General features: G+C 31.9%; 2 protein-coding genes across 2 annotated transcripts; one reads left to right on the top strand and one right to left on the bottom strand.

The window, feature by feature from the left end:
• Nucleotides 1-11,893: 11,893 nt before the first annotated feature.
• LOC143915260 (dolichyl-diphosphooligosaccharide--protein glycosyltransferase subunit 4) lies at nt 11,894-13,528 on the bottom strand. Its single transcript, XM_077435819.1, has 2 exons — nt 13,393-13,528; nt 11,894-13,120 (listed from the first exon to the last, which is right to left on the bottom strand). Exon 2 carries the CDS (start codon nt 13,112-13,114, stop codon nt 13,004-13,006), a length of 111 nt encoding a protein of 36 aa, XP_077291945.1. The 5' UTR covers nt 13,115-13,120; nt 13,393-13,528; the 3' UTR covers nt 11,894-13,003.
• Nucleotides 13,529-14,961: 1,433 nt separating this feature from the next.
• On the top strand, nt 14,962-17,259 carry Grip71 (WD repeat-containing protein Grip71). Its single transcript, XM_077435818.1, has 3 exons — nt 14,962-15,064; nt 15,343-15,496; nt 15,628-17,259. Exons 2-3 carry the CDS (start codon nt 15,362-15,364, stop codon nt 17,206-17,208), a joined length of 1,716 nt encoding a protein of 571 aa, XP_077291944.1. The 5' UTR covers nt 14,962-15,064; nt 15,343-15,361; the 3' UTR covers nt 17,209-17,259.
• The last annotated feature ends 441 nt before the right edge of the window (nt 17,260-17,700 follow it).

Genomic DNA, 17,700 nt, shown 5'->3' with positions numbered 1-17,700 from the left:
CTTTCTGGCGCGACGACAGCGCCGCCACCGCCGCGGCCAAATGTCAACCGACCAAAAATAAATAGTGGCGGCCGCGCGCCTCCTACACTCTCATACACGCTCCTCGCTTCTCAAGTCGTGACAACTGCGTGCGACGCGATCCTTCAGACGCTTTCTGTCACTTTTGACTACTGCTGACCGATGACGTTCGATGGAGAATTCGTTCATAGATGCCGATCGAAAATGACGTTCCTCCGACGCGACGACACCTCGTCGTTCATCTCGATATTCATACACACGTTCAAATTAACGATTCAAACCGACAAACAAAACAAAAGAGTTTCCTTAATTAAATTTAACTTTTTTTATTTATTCATTTATTTGCTTATAAATAGGAAATAAAATGGTAGTAAGAGAAAGGTATTCGTCTATCGAGAACTAAACTGTAACAATTCTAATATATAATTTCGAAAGAGACTTTGTATGTATGTAAGGTTTGTTGGGCACATCGAAAACAAATCAAAATTTCTATGACGACGATATCGAGATCGTTGAATATTATTTTTTTTCGATTAAAATAAATTTGATAAAAAAATAAATTAATGTTTGCTCTTAAATTGTTCTGCCATGTTTAAGCTGTTTATATTACAAATACCGAGCGAAGCCGGGTGAAACCACTAGTTAGCTATAAAGAATTACATACATAGTTCTGAAATATAAATTTACGTAGTTAATCGAACATGAAACTATTCAAGACATGCGTGAAACTTTTAGCTATTTCTGCACTCTTATTACTAGAGCCCGGAATCTGGAGGGGCTGTTTATTGTTCAAAGATTGTAAATGCATTGTTAAAGGTTTGCCGAACCTTTTTTACAAAGCATTTACAACAATTGAACAATAGGCGGCACGTTTCCGGCCCCTTGAGATTCCGGCCTCTACTTATTACTCTACACTAAGTATGGCGAAAGACTTCAATACTTTTCGATACAATTATAATTTTTTTAATTTTTACATATGCATATACCAGGAAGGCCTTACGGGTAAACCCTAATGCGCCTTCCTAGCCAATTACAAACATTGCAGCATTGTTTTATTACATAAATCGCTGAATTTCGAGATGCTGGAGAAAACGAAATTAACTATTAATTAATTAATGAATTAATCCATAGAAACATCTATGAATTTAGACTTGTACATATTTTTTTACATATTGTACATAAATCGAATTCAGATATTGGAGAGAGTGAGTAGGATGGTTTTTGCCAATTTGATAATGAGTCAATTTGAATCAAATGAATGATTGCTGTTCAAATGAATCTTACTGTTCTTGTTTTATTGTAAGACTAGTGTGACGCATTGAGGCAACCTGTCAGGTCACATTGGTCAATGATTTGTTATTGTTATTCTTTGTTCATTTTTTGTGTATTAATTATGATAATAAAATAAATAAATGCTCGGAACGTTATATGCGATTCGAATATTGGTGATTTCGTTTTCTTTTCGCAAATTTGACGTTTGACATCGCGACCTCGAAATTCGCTCAACGCTCGCTTTCAAAATTAGCCGTTCGCGAAGCCCGTCGGTAGACTCGCGCGAGCCGCCTTCCGATTGGTCGGCGTCGAACGAGTCGAATGTTCAAATTAAACGGTCGTTCGTCGAAAACGATCGTCCTAAACGCGACGAATATGAATCGAGTCGTGGAAAAAAGAGACGCTACGTTGAACTCGTGTGTAAATATTGGCATACGTAAATACGTGTGTTTAATATATGTCATGGCGTAAAAAAAACTTTACGTAGTACCTACGTTTTATTACATATAAATACGACAGCGTACAAAATTTGTATTTATGAACTTTCTTTTTGTGAATTCGTAATTTTTTAATTAAACTTTTTTATGTTCCGTTTAATGAAATGTATGTAGATATACAGTGACAGATTATATATTTATGTATTAAGTATTGTGAATCAAGCCCGGACCCTGAGGGGGCCGTTTATTGTTCAAATGTTGTAAATGCATTGTTAAAGGTTTGCCGAACCTTTTTTACAAAACATTTACAACAATTGAACAATAAACGGCACGCATCTGGTCCTAACTCTAACTGTGATTTTTTTGTACTAGTAGGTAAATTTTAGTTGTTTTATCATTGGGCAGTGACGTGCGGTTGTTCTAGTGCTATATTGCTGGAAAACCGTCAATATATATGTAGCACTAGAACTGTTGGGGGAGGGGGGGGGGGGAGGTTGGCCTAATGTAGAAGGGTTTTTTGAAAGTCGGCTTATATACATACCATGTTTTCTGCTTTTGCTTTTTTCCTTTATTTTATATTTTACTTGTTTTTATATCTTTATCAAATAAATTGTGGCGCATTAGGTTCTTCCTGTAATACCACAATGGTCCAAAACTATTAATAAATGAATAAATAAAACATACATATACAGTGGCGGATCAACTTATTTAGGGTTCCTAGGCGCGATTGGTTTTTGAGGCCGTACCCCCCCAAAAAAAAATATTAGCATTTTTTAGACATTCATAGATATATGCTTTTTTTTTTAAATCGTTAAAGTTAACAATTTATTATAATTTTTAAAAACCCACTTTCACGAAAAGGTTAACCCACGTTCTTCGGCTTGTTAACCAAAATTAGGAATCCATAAGAAATACGTAGAAGAGTTGAAAGGACTAGAAATTCTGAAACTCGCTAACAACCAAAGTCAAACTGATGCTAAAAATTAAATAATGTTCTTGAAATAATTAAGTATGTACATACATATGTATGTATTCATGAATCCACAATATAATTGATACTTTTTTTTATTTTAAAATCGATTTTTATCATAACGTTGAAATAAAGTTATTTCATTAAATCGAAATGTTCAGTTCAATGTGTAACTATTTATGCATTAAACTTAAGTTGGAATACAAAATTCTTTAAAACTGAATACTAAATTAGCATTGTTTCAAATGGAATACATATGTGGCGGTGTGAAAAGTCGATTAAACATGGAATAAAAAACAGTAAAAAAATTTACGAACGATAAAAAGTTGATTTATATATATGTATATGTACATATGGATGTTTATACGTACAATTAAAATATACAATATGTAATATAAATATATCAATCACTTTCAGTCATTAATAACCTTGAACTTAAAAGATAATGCGACGGTTTCGATACGTTAGCATCTTATGCTGAAACTATTATTCAGCAGCGATTCCTAGTCGACTATTGTAAGTAACTATTTATACCTGTTAAGACGTTGCAAGATAAATACGTCCGAGTCTGATTCGTCGACGCATCGAGAGATGCCAGAAAGATTCCTTTAGACGGAAATAAGTCATCAACAGGTCGTTGCGCTTTTGTTTTCGGCGAAAGAAAGCGTTTTAGTTTGTTTAGTTTGACCGTAGAGTTGCAGAGTCTGTCACGTAACCATCACACTTTTGTTAGGTAGCCACAAGTGCGATGGAGCTAACTTGGTTACGTTATTTTTATGTGACGCGTGACGATAGAAACGCTGAAATGAACATGAAATAGAGCTGCAACCCGATTCGAAAAAGACGAATAGCTCACGATGGGTAAAAAAGAGACAAGAAAACGATGACCCAACATTTCAGAGTTAAAAATACCCTTAGTTACTTGGAGCTAGGCGTGAGAGTGGAAATCGCCTCCTGTCAAATAGGTAAATAGTACATATAGCAAGTAAGCCAAGTTTACCTATGCTCTAATTTCACTTTCAGCTTTAAGACGGTCCGTGAATAAATATCGAGTGCATTTCTAACGATTTGCTAATAAACTAGTACCCGTTTCGATAACGTGTACGACGTCATGTTATGCAATAGTCGGTCACACAATCTGTTGCATTCTCTATACATGATAGTCCAAATGCTCTCATTTCTCGAAATTTTTTATAGTTGAATATTAGAAAAAGTATTCTCATAAAAAGTTCTAAATGGATAAACGATTGAGAATACTTAAACTTATGTCTAATAGTTTTAACATGAACAAACTAGTTCGTTTGCCAATGTGTCCTTTACTGCTGTCAAAACGTTAATTATTTAAAAGGGAAATCCTATGGAAACCACATTACAGCGTTGCTATAATTCTCGTTTCCGCCAAGCCCTAGGGTAAGCATATATCCATACGAGTGACAAACGATTGAGAATATTTAAATGTATGTATGTAAATGTAAGTGCATGAAAAAAACTAAGTTCGTTCATCAATTTGTTATTTTGTGTGCATATGTACACTATTACTGGCCAGATTGGTTAGTATGTTCATGAACAACCGGAATGTACACTTGGACTATTAGGAACCTATTTTTACTTACCTCTTATTAAGTTCACATGGTTTTCGTGTTATTACAAGGTTTATCTTAGTTTCACTTCGTCCAAAGATAATTAAGCTTTGTTTTTATAATTTGTTGCGATTTATAAATATATCTATTTGCATTGATAAAAATTAAGTTTTATTATATTTTAATGTATTTTGTCCCCGTTGATATTTCAATGTCGGTTGTCGGTTGTTTTGGAAAAGGAATTGATACATGAATCAAAATAAAGCTATATGTATAATAATAAAAAGAAACAACAACAATTGTCGTCGTTATCTTAATTAAACCAAAGTCGCAACCGAAGTCGCAGCTAAAGTCGGAACCAAAGCCGGAACTGAAGTTTTCATCGGAATTGGAATCGATATATGTAATTACTCCTGATAATCCTAAAATTTGTTTTTATTTTGAAATCTCCATACTTATCGATGCACTCATCAAATCCACACCTACATACACACATTCCTTCCGTTTTTGTATACATTATTTTCCCAAGTATTATTTTAATAGTGTTTTTTTTTTCAATATCAGTATATATTTACAATACATAAACATACATATGTATACATATATACACCATTTCAGCTTAGGTGAAGTTTTAAAAGTTATTTATACATATGTTATTCAGGGGTTTTTTGCCATGTAACGCGGTGGAACGGCGTTCCGGCACCTTTTTGTGTCAGCATTTTTTATGTATCAAACGAATATTTTATACATATAATATAATCTTTTCCAATAAAATACTTGACAATAAGTGAAAGAAAAAGCCCTTTGTTTATCAATTACTAGTTTATTAGAATTACATACAAACACAACGAATGGTTTTTTTTCTATATATGTATAACGAAACCGGAACTGAAAAATAATCATAATCTGAAAAAATAATTCAACCGGAAGTGAAAAAAAAATAAAATCTGGAACTGAAAAAGAAATCGGGATCCAGAACGGAAATAGGAATCCGGAACCGGAACTGACAAAGGAATTTGAAACTTGGAACTGAAAAAGGAATCGGGATTCGGAACTGAAACATGAATCTGAATCGAAATATGAACAGAATAATCGAAATCGATATCGATACCGTCGTCATAGAAAATTATATTTTTTCGATAACTTCACGGATTCTCTTCAACTTCTTCAACTTCCAAACCTCTTCAACTCTCTTTTGAAATTATATATTAGATGCATATTTTTCCATCTTTCTTACATTTTACAAATTCGTATTTTATATACAGTTTACTTACATACATACATGTACAATGTATATACACATATTTATTGAAAAAAATTTAGTCTAAACACTCATAGTTATAAAATATAATATAATAATGTTAGATAAATTTGAACATAAAATTAGTACAACGAAATAAATAAAGTAAAAAAATATATACATTTTCAGGATTCCAAGCGGATTAAACTTGGCACGGTCACCAGGAAATTTCACTTTCAATTTTCGCGTGGTAGCTACGTTTTATGTCATAAGTCATACATACAATGTCAACACATTGTTGTTAATATATTCAAATCGAATCATTTTCGATTTTTTTTCTGAACCATTAAAATCATTATTCTTTCGTTTCGAAATACAATGCGAATAAATGACAAACTGAAGCATTTTAAATATTATACTTCTTATTGTGATCAATTAGGAGAAAAATGATCGTGACTGGATCTACAACACTTATGTACATACACACATACCTATCCAAATGAACAATACAAACATATTATTTCTAGACCGGAGCGATCGAGGAAAAAATAAGTTTGGATCACGTCCAGATGGAACTTAGACACCAAACACGATGACAGACGGTTCATTTTGAATTTCGGTGTTGTTACCTAAAATACTGTTTCTCAAACGTTTCTAGTTGGATTAAAACGTTAGCAAAGCACTGAAACCCACGGTTGTAGACGCGAGCACTACGATAGTAAGCAGTGAATGGAACCGACCGGCCTTTGCATGAATGAATGTGCGTGAGTATGGGCGGATGGAGCAAATGTATAATGCGACGTCACGCGATAATGAGGATTATATTGCTGATTGCATTTGGTATAGTAACATACATATGTGATGGTTATCTCACCGCGGAATACCAAAACAATAACAATAACAGACTAAAATAAATTCATTTATCTCTCTATCCAGTCTGCTTGCCTCGGGGTTGTAGGTACAGATTTCAATGTAAAAACCGGAGAAGTAGTAAATATGAATGTATTCAACTTCCATATACATATGTATACTCAATAATTAATTATTATTTTGAATAAAAATACCAATAATTTTATTTTACTACCGCCATCTATGTATAAAACTAAAGACTACATAGAAGTCACCCAGATTTCAAATTTGCAAACTTCAAACGCGTCTTAAACGATATTTTATCTCTATCGTAATGGCGGAGGATCCATTTACTTATATTGATGACCAAAATGAGCAATATGGCAAAGTATGAAAACGTTCGGATAAGAGGTAAATTTTTTCCTGCATTGTAATCGTAAGTGAAACTTAAAGGAGGTTTGTAATAAGGTGCCTTGTTATTAAAAAAAGTTTTTTAAAAACATTCCTCTTCTATAATTTGTATATAAAATTATTATTTTGAATAAAAACACCAATATTCTTTTTTCTACCGCCATCTATGTTTAAAACTAATAAACAAACGTCAACGGTAAACGTCACCTAGTATCTCGCTGGGCAGATTTGAAAAGCTTCTTAAACGATATTTTATCTCTATCGTAATGGCGGAGAATCCATTGATGACCAAAATGAGCAATATGGCAAAGTATGAAAACGATCGGATAAGAGGCAAATTCTTTCCTGAATTGTAATCGTAAGTGAAACGTAAAGGAGGTATGTAGTAATAAAAATTGCTCAGAGACTTGCCTAGATGAAACATTGGTTGCAAACATTGAATATATAGAAGTTTTTTTATTTCGTTATTATATTCGTACATTTTGTTATATAAAGGAGGTTTGTAAAAATGAATGCATCAGTTTATAATATTAAACAATTTGGCATCTGATAATTAGTACCAGGTTTATAGATAACTAGTTGTTTTACCCGGCTTCGCTCAGTATTTGTAATACAAACAGCTTAAATATGGCGAATCTATTATTAAATATTCATTTGTTTTTTTTATTAAATTTATTTGAATCGAAAAAAAATAATATTCAACCAATCGAATCGTCATAGAAACTGACTTGTTTTCGATTCCCAACCAACAATACTTACAAAGTCTCTTTCGAAATTATATATTAGATAGTATTTACAACGATTCTAGGACATTTCATTGCACGACTATTTCACCGCGAGAACAACTTGCCGACAGATTTTATGCAACTGTTTTTTAATGAGACGCAATTAATTACACTTAAGTTTAGACCATATAAACATTGTTCCATGTACCAAGTGTACAATACTATCTAAAACAATTATGTATATATTCCCCGTTTTTAATTTTATTATACGGCAATAAATATTTTCGAAAAAAAAAAAAAATTATTGTTGTTGTTGATAAAAGAAAGTTAGAAAGATTTCAATTAATTTCAAAAAATCTAAAAAAGTAATTCAAAAAATCATTGTTCCAAATATTTGAATAACGATTTCAATATACATATGTACATACATTCCAAGAAGTAGAAAATATAAAAATTAATATTGTAGATTAAAAATATTTGCATGAAATAAATCTGTGAGTTAGTTGTGGCCGGGAGAAAAAGTCACCGCGATGAAATGGCTACGTCCACACTACCGATATCTACACCAGATATTTTCGAATTTTCCATATCCAGTTCCCATATTGCAACCTGTGGTTGCTATTTAGGAACTGGTTATGGAAAAATTCGTAAATATCGGGTGTAGATATCGTTAGTATGGACGTAGCCAATTATGGCCATAGGTGACATTTTGGGAAACCTGCAATGCCACCGTTGTAAATATTAAAAAAATTAAATAAATATTTATGAATGCTCGTTGTGTTTTTAATGAATATTAATGTTACCTTATATTTAAAGGCAGCTTTCCGTATTTATTTTGGATACATATGTGTGAGCCTAGTCAATGGAATTTTTATTTTAACATTTTCATATCGTACATATTTATTACTACAAAAATGAACTTAAAAACGAACTTAATAAATGGCGTTAAAAATGAACATTATAATTTGGAAAAATTACGCGTGATGTTACTATTCGTAATGATGGTGAATGTACAGATGGTAAATGTTATATGACAAGAGGGATGCATCATGTAGCTATATAGTGGCAAGTTCGACGACCCAGCCGGTGCATTGATCGTTCTACTTACCTACCCCACTTGCCGAACCATTGCATTTGCCTACATTTTTTTCCGCCAGTCTTAGAAACTTTTCTTTTACGAGATATGTAGGTATTTCATATTTACCTGATAATTTCTTTCTGATATGAAACAGGGAAATTTTAGATTATAATTTCGCTAAAATTTATTTATGATGTTTGGTTACATTTACAGCATTTGTATGTAGTTAAATTGAAAATAACTTTGTAGATAATTTTGAAAACTACTGATGACTAATTGGATGCTTTGAATTATTATTATAAATTTTCTCGATAGTTACATATATGATAAATATAGGGCTGACGAGAGGGGGGGGGGGGGAAGCTGGTGTTAATGTTCCAGGGCCCGGACTACTCGAGGGGCCCCGTGCTGGGACGTTCGACTGATCGATCTTGATATTTTACATATATTATTCTACATAAAAATACATATATTTCTTTAATGCTAAATGTTTATTATTTTTCGATCCAAACATTTTTTGTATCCATGTGAAATTGTACCTATTATATCATACTTTTTTATTCGATTATTTAAAAAAATAGCATTAAACATATAGGTATTTTTCTAATAGTTCTGATAGATTTTTCGCATATTAAAAAAAAATCTGAGATTTTTTTGGTTTGTCATAGGGTATGGAATTATTTTTTCAGGGCCCGGGATTCCTCTTGGCGGCCCTGCATATACATATAGCCATATTTTATTTATTTATTTATATATATTTTAGCTATCAAGCTAATTTAAAAATACATCTTAATTATTATACTTAACTCTAAAATTTATAATTAACTTATATGTACTGTCCCTCACAGAGGTGTCTCTTCGCACCTCGGGCATTGACATATAGGGCATTGACATTTAAGAAATTTAAAATATATTAGGTTATATCCGATTAAAAACTGATATATGGAATTGAGATCATAGAAGGGAACTGTCTTTGCTTGGTTTATTTAAAATATCGATTTAAAATCTAATCTATGTTGTAAATCAAAATATAATACTACTAGTGGCATGTGTGCACATCATTTTGCACTTGGTAAAATATCACAATTCGGATCAACGGAATTAATAATTTAAAATTGAATTATTTTTGAAAAAATGTGAACGAAGTGATATGCCGCGTCTCTTTCCACAATATATGATTCCAAGGGGAGAAAAAGAGACGGAGCATGGTGAGTGAGCACAAAGTATTCACTTACCATGTTCCGTCTCTTTCCACGATATACGATTCTAAGGGGAGAAAAAGAGACGGAGCGTGTAAACGAACATTCACACGCACGTGGACACGCATTACACAATTATTATATACGATTATATAACCAGAGAAATGTTATAATAATATAAGTGGCTTTAGGCGTTATATTGTTGTCAAGTGACAATTGTTCACAGACATTCCTAAATCATTTTAGCATCAGTCGTATTTAATGCTTGGTGCTCGACGTATGTCCGATCAAATCTTCTCTGGGCAAGGGCAATGGGCAAGTGCATCGTTAAAATTGCACAATGCATTCAAAAACACACAATAAACAACATGGGATACATTTTTATAAGTAAATTGATCATTCAAGTAACATATTATTCAATTAACATCGTAGTTTGACAGTTTTTAAAAGTGTCATGGCGATCACCCGCATTCTACATAAAATTTCAGGGGCGGTACCAGAGAAATGTAAAAAATATTTTTAAATAAATGTAAAAACATTTCTCCTGGTGGCGCCGAATATTCAATTATATTAATAACCAATTATTTAAGTTTAATTAATATAAAAATCGTTCATTTTATATTATACATACTTTTGTTGAAAATACATATACATTACACGTTAATTTAAGAGTTCCCAAGGACAGACAATTAAAAAAAGTGGATAAAAATAATCCACCAAATGAGACGAAAAAAGGATTGGCCACCAACGCCCAACACCACCATATACTCAAATTATAAATAAATCTATATCAAAATAAAACTTAAATTTCTGTAGTGAATATGTGCTGACCCTGATTGTATTCCGTGCATTTTAGCGTAGTTATGGAGACGTACCGCGTAATATTGAAACAATTTATTTATTCGTAAAGGCGCTTCTATTATTATAACATTTCTCTGTATATAACAGTATTTCTCATTGAAAACCAATCTAATGAATAATTGTCGAGAAATTATTTCTAGGAATATGTACAATCATAAATAATTTCATTTATTCAAGAATTAAAAAATAAGTGGACTTGCTTTACACAAGAATCTGTCGACTTTTTATTTAAATAAAATGGTTTTTCCCTGTTTTATAATATCTGACAAATACAGATTGGCTATCATATACATATTTGCACAATTTTAATGATATTATGGGGGTAGGGTACAAATATATTGTGAGGTTGTGAGAAATTCAGTTATTGATGGTTAGGAATATGTCAATTCTATTTCTGGCAAGTACATACATACATACATATGTAAAATCTATGAACGAAGTTTAAAATGTATTTTTGAAGAACCCGATTCAAATCCTATTGTCCATTCAACATATGTAATGAAGAATTGCAGTTAAACTTCAAACGCCAGTAATAGAACAGATCAAAATTGCATATACGTAGACACAAAAGTGAGCAATTGGACACTAGTGACAGACGAGCTAGACGTCCAGAGATGGCTTCCCTGTTTATTTTTGGCTGTGGGTATTGCGACTTGTCTGGAGCACTCAATGCTATTCTAGATAAATATTGGAAGACAGCTGGTTGTAATACATTCACACAATTCCCCAGAGAGTGAGAATATTAACAAAATGTATTTTCATTGATTTTATCGAAGTAATATACGGAAAATGTGTTGGTCAAATAATCCTCCACATAAGCTCAGCCCATAAGCGTAGTCATTTGTTCAATGAATTATATTGTACAATGTAGCACATTATACATTTGGTTAGATTAGTGGTCCTTAGCCTGGGTTCGATCGAACCCCGGGGGTTCGGCGAAAATTCAGCAGAGCCAGGTTCAAAAGCAACTCTTCAGAACAACAACGCTCTCAAAGTTTTGGTGTCAACAAATGGTAACGTACCCTGTTATTGCTAAGAAAGGTCTGGAGATTTTCATACCGTTTGTTACTACATATCTTTGCGAGCAATCCTTTTCGAGGATGCTGGACATAAAAATGAAGAAAAGGAACAGACTTTGTTGCAAAAATGACACGAGAGTGGCACTTGCCAAGGTTTCTGAACTGGTCTCTGAAAGGCAACAGCAGAAGCCACACTGAGTTGCAGTAAATATTCATTATTATGTTTTTGTTTTTGTGTGAAAATCATATTTTAATGGTTTTGTTCTTTGAACACAGTGATGTTGATGAACGGTTCATTTTGTGCACCAGTAAAATATATACCTACATGTTTTGAATTTGAAAAACATCATATTTTATTTTTCCAATTCAAAACATAAGAAGGGTTCGGTGAATGCGCATTTGAAACTGGTGGGGTTCAGTTAAGAACCACTGGGTTAGATTAAATATTAAGTGATAATCATCTGAACAACGTAAGTTTATAGACAAGTGATATAATGAGAAGCAAAGGTTTTAAAGTAGTACTGCGATTAAAATTTATTGGAGATACAATGTAGCATTTTAATGTCTTGTTATGTGTATTTATACACAGTTGTGCTGCATTGTAAATGTTGCATGTATGCCTAAGGTTTAAAATGAGTATTATACAATTGAGATGTTATTTTTACTTATTTTGCTAGACATAGCCAAGTTTCTGAATATCTGGTCATAAATTTTCCACAAGATAATATAGGAAACTAACAGATTCAGATAAATATAGCCTTTTAATATATCATAATGCAGATTTTGACAATTGTATAAGTTAAAATATAAAAAATACATTTTAACAAATGTAAAAAATATTGGTAAATCTCTAGTGGTCAAAATATTATTCATATGGCTAAGATTTCTTTATATTTTCTGGCCTTCGAGATAATATAAAATTAGTTCAATTTGTGTAGATAGTTTTCTCGAAAAAGATCATTTGAAATTTTTTGTCTGTGTATGTGAGATTTGGACGGAAATTTGTATTAAACCATCTCTAGAATTTCTATTAACATTGTAGTAATGGTCATTTTTGGGTGTAGTGTATATAAATATTAAATTCACATGCCAAAAATATAAAGGTATTTAAGTATTGAACATTTTATTAATATAAAATAAATTTACATGTTTTAATCATTAATTCAAATTGTGGGTAAGCAGCATCTGAAACACAAAATTATAATACTGTATTATTACACATATGTATGTAATATGTAATGCGAATTTGGTTATTTTAGATTTTTGAAAACCAAGTATTAACTTATTTTTACGGAGTTGAATTACAAAAAAAAAAAGATCAATTATAATACACACCTCTTAGTACTAATTTTGTTTATTTGCATTAGCATTTATATAGTGGTATAAAACCACTAATAGAAAAAGGGAAATTCCAAGGACATTGGAGAAGATGGCTAGTTGCATATCACTAATCATTTTGATCTGAAAAATAAGAAAATAAAAAATAAATAATTGAAAAATTAAATGATTACAAAACAATATTAGTACATCATACGTCAACATTTTTTGATTGTCTGCGAAACTTTAATTACAAATTTTAAGGATAGTAATTATGTTACAATTTTTATTCCGAGATCGTTGTCATTAATAATTGATGAAAACTAATTCCATCTATATAAACGTCGACAGAACACGTACTGATATTGTGATAAGAGCCGGTATTCTTACTTTAGAAAGAAAATGTATAAAAGTACCTGAATGTAAGGGGAAAGGAATGAGTGTGTAGAACAACAAACGGTCGGATATATCGAAATGAAGTCCGAATTAATAAACTCGGTGATAGTATAATCGAGAAATGGAATAGAACACTTGCAATTGAAGGCGTCACCGGCTCAAGCGACCACAAGGCGAAACTGGCTGACGTGTCTGGCCTTAACATGTGCGTTGCCGTCCATCTTGAAAAAAAAATACTAGGTGAATATTTGATTAATTCTAAAATTATATTCATTTTAAAAGCGTAAAAGATTGCCGTAAAATTACGAACAAACAATAATTTAAAAATCTATCTATATAATCTTTCATTGGGCAATTAAGGGAACTGTTATGGTCGTTGGCCATACTTAGGCTTTTGCCATTTGGATTTTGGAGTTAAAAAATAAGAATGTTGCGTTCTTACCGATTTCGTTAAAAATATTGGAACTTATATAAGAAAAGAGGATATTATACATCCGTTCCTCAATTTATCTAGTGACTATAATCCAATAAAGACGATATGGGAAGCGCTGGCCAAGTTAGTGGTTTTACGGCCAGTACCTACAGGAATATACGTACCTCGAGGACTGCCACGTCATTTGTGGGAAAGGGAGGGGGGGGGCAAGGGAAGGCATCTGCCCCTCACCCTATATTTGGCTAGGCCATAAATCTTAATCAAAGTTATCATTTGTTACTAAAAGTTTGTACCAGCAAAAACTACACCAAGAAAAGAAGTCGATCAGAAACTTCTTACAAAAAAACTTTCTATAGAAACTAACTACAATCTGGCCAACTTTTGTCCCCTTTCGTTATGTTATGAAGAAAAAATAAAATCAAGATTTATAATTATCACTAAATTTGCCATTAGATAATTGAATAACGTTGTTTATATTCGTGGTTGTAAATATGTATATTATTTTTTATAATCACTGATACATTTAATTTTGATTTTGGGACTACAAATTTTCTCACCTCTTCTTTTGTACATACATACATACAGGTCTGTTATTGATAATTGGCGCGTTCTCGTACTCAGAAGTGCGTGAAAAAGACACAGCGTCTTTTTATTATTAAACGCAGTGTGACACAATGCTATACACCAATTTACTGACACAATACAAGCGCATTTGTTCGCGCCAACTCTCGGTAACAGACCTGTATGTATATAAATTAAATGGTTCGGTGATCATTTCGCAAAAAGCGATCTCGCGTTCTAAATCTCGATCATGGAACATCTGGCACCCAAAAACTCCATCAATCGAAAGTTGACTACGCGAAATATTGTACTAATGAGAACTCGAGCAACGATTGATTTTTGTGGCAACGATTGTCGTGCGCGTGATCGCAATAATCCGTTTACCACATCAAATGTCAATATTGATTACCAACTGATATGTATTCATCGTATTTGATGATCTTTAAAACGATTTATAAAACCACGTTAATCAAGGGCAGACATATTGTTACAAACAACATTCGTCATAACAGTTGGTTATGAAAAATATTTCAAGGAATGAAATTTTATATGGTAGTATATAGTGGCATTAAGACACATCGCTAGTTGATGCGTTGTGTTGTCGCATTGCTTTCTGTCAGTTGGTGTTTACTTGTCAGTTGGGTTGTGCAGCCGTTGAAATTGTTTATTTGCTGCTGGTTTTGTTAGGCACGGAATTGGTAATTATTTCATACTTGTTCGTCACGCTTGTTTATAATGTAATTGATCGATTGTATTTACAACATCTATTGTTTGAATTCTTGTATGTACTGCAAATTATTTGGGTGCGCCTGCATTCAACCGTTTAGTGAATGCATAAGCATACACTAAAGCATAGCTAAATATTATCATTTTGAACTACCTACCTGATTTGACAAAATGAAATTCATGATTTTTTGCCCTCGTTGATTATAATTAATATCCTTCTTTATTTAGAAATGTATGATTTTTGTTACAGTTTAATACGAAATTTAAAAATGTTTGTTGCATCTGTTGGTACGGATTTGAAATACTATAACTATGAAAAAGGGACATTAATCTCCACTTATGGACTCCATAAAGACGGTGTAAAGCATATAAGATGGTGTGACGATGGAAAATATATTGTGCAGGTAAAATGATTCGTCAATATTTTATTTAAGTATTAACCCGATGATACGTTGAATATTTCGATTCTTAATAAATATGAATTTGTTAACAGTTATATTATTTCATTATTTAATGAATACCATTATATTTTAAGGTTGGTTATGGTTTGGAAGTAGAAATTTTAAATATGACCGAAGAAAAAATTCGCAGTGTTCAGCGTGTGCCAATTGAAGAACCAACGTTTGCCATTTTTCAACATGGTCCAATACGAAATCTTGCCATTGGATGTCGATCCGGAAAAACAGTTTTTTGGGATGTTAAATTTAAAAATATTACTAAAACATTTCCTTCAGGTTCACCTGTAAAATTTTTAGATTTCAATTCAAAGAATACTTTTCTTGCTGCTGCTTTAGACAACGGTGACACAAATGTATTCAATATAGTAACTAATAGTCATTTAGGAAATGTCAAAGTTCCACACTGCAAAACTGTATCATCTTTAGCATTTCATAAAGAATTGAGATCAGTTCTTGGTATAGCAACTGAAGAAGGATCTATTCTGCTTAGAGATTTAGGTGTTAGTAAAGATAGAATGCTTTTAAGAGCAGCGCATGCTGCTCCAGTTACTGGAATCGCTTTTTCACCTATAAACAAAGATGTTATGACTTCTTGTAGCTTTGATAAGACTGTTTTAATCCATGACATAAGACTTCAAACAATTGTAAAAACCATAAATACAGAAAAGTTTCTTACAAGTATAGATATGAGTACTGAAGCTTTTATTGTGTTGGGTTGTAATAATGGGGAAGTTTTATTATACGATTTACGAAATTTCGGTAAACCGTTTCATGTATTCAGTGATCATAAATCAGCTGTTACTGATGTGGTTTTTCAACCTATAACTGACAAACAAAGGAAAAATTGTACATTTAACATAAGCATTAAGGATGTTTGTAGTCCTAAAATTCCAACCGCACTGGAGAATGTTTCTTCAAATAAAGCATCGGACACAGCTAGCTTTTGTGACTTAATAAATAAAACATTTTCTCCTATGACTAAAGAATACTCGAGTCCTATAATAAACGAGGTTGCAATTGACGGAAGCCACGACTCGTCATTGCTTAATATTATAGATAATACAAATACATCAAGTGTCACAAATAATGATTCTAAAGAATTTGTTGGGATGTTTAATAACAAATCATCAGTGGTATCAAATTCATCTAAATTGAAACCTATATCACAATTAGTGATAGAAACGAATGATAAGAATTTTGTTTCTACATCAACACCAGTTTTGTCTAGAATCCAACCAAATGAAACTTCATCCCAATCTCCAATAATACGAACCATTCTAAAAACCGACTTTGATGTAAATGCGAATGCAGATAGAAAACTAAGCAGTGTTGGTTTTAAAAAATCCTTAGACTCGCCAAATTGTCCTTCTGATGTCGAAACTGTCGTTTGTAATAAATGCAACCCAAACCTTGCCGTAAATATAAGTAACGACTTAAAAGATTACATCAGATTTTCGACATATGATATTATAGAGAGATGTAGAAATAATCACTACCAAATGACAATTCAACAAACAAAAAATAGATTATTTCTCGAGGATCAAATATGCATGATGAACCAAAAGATGGAAGGTATGCAACACTCATTAAGTATGTTATTGGAAGAGAATAAAAAATTATTGATTGAAATGGAAATGCTGCGGGCTACAAAGAAATAATTGTTTTATTGTTCATGTACTTTGAACTGTATAATATAAGCATAAATAACTTTTTTTGTAATTTGCATCTGGCTGGAGAGGGAAAATTTAAAATTCACCTAATCAAATATTTCCATGTCAACCCGGTTGATTTTTTAAAAATCTATTTTTTGTATATTTACGGTATTCAAGAATATATGTGTTAAGTTTAAACATATGAATAAGAGATCTTAATTCACATTATGCCAAATATGTACACACATCTGCCTTATCTAAAGAATTTAATGGGACCAAGGTATTTTATATAAATAGTATACATATAATGAGGCTTTTTTTAAATACCTCTTCTTACTTTCACTTACGTTTACTATTAAGGAAAAATTTTGCCTCTTATTAATATGATTCAGGGATATTAATATATATTATTTTATTTTGTTTACAATTAAATTATGTTATTCTAGAAAATAATTAAAGTTTTTTTGAAAAACATTCATTTCATTTTCAGTTTAAATA

Source organism: Arctopsyche grandis, chromosome 8, assembly GCF_051622035.1.
Source record: "Arctopsyche grandis isolate Sample6627 chromosome 8, ASM5162203v2, whole genome shotgun sequence".
NCBI lineage: Eukaryota > Metazoa > Arthropoda > Insecta > Trichoptera > Hydropsychidae > Arctopsyche > Arctopsyche grandis.
The sequence above is the reverse complement of the archived record's forward strand: the minus strand, read 5'-3'. Positions and strand labels throughout refer to the sequence as shown.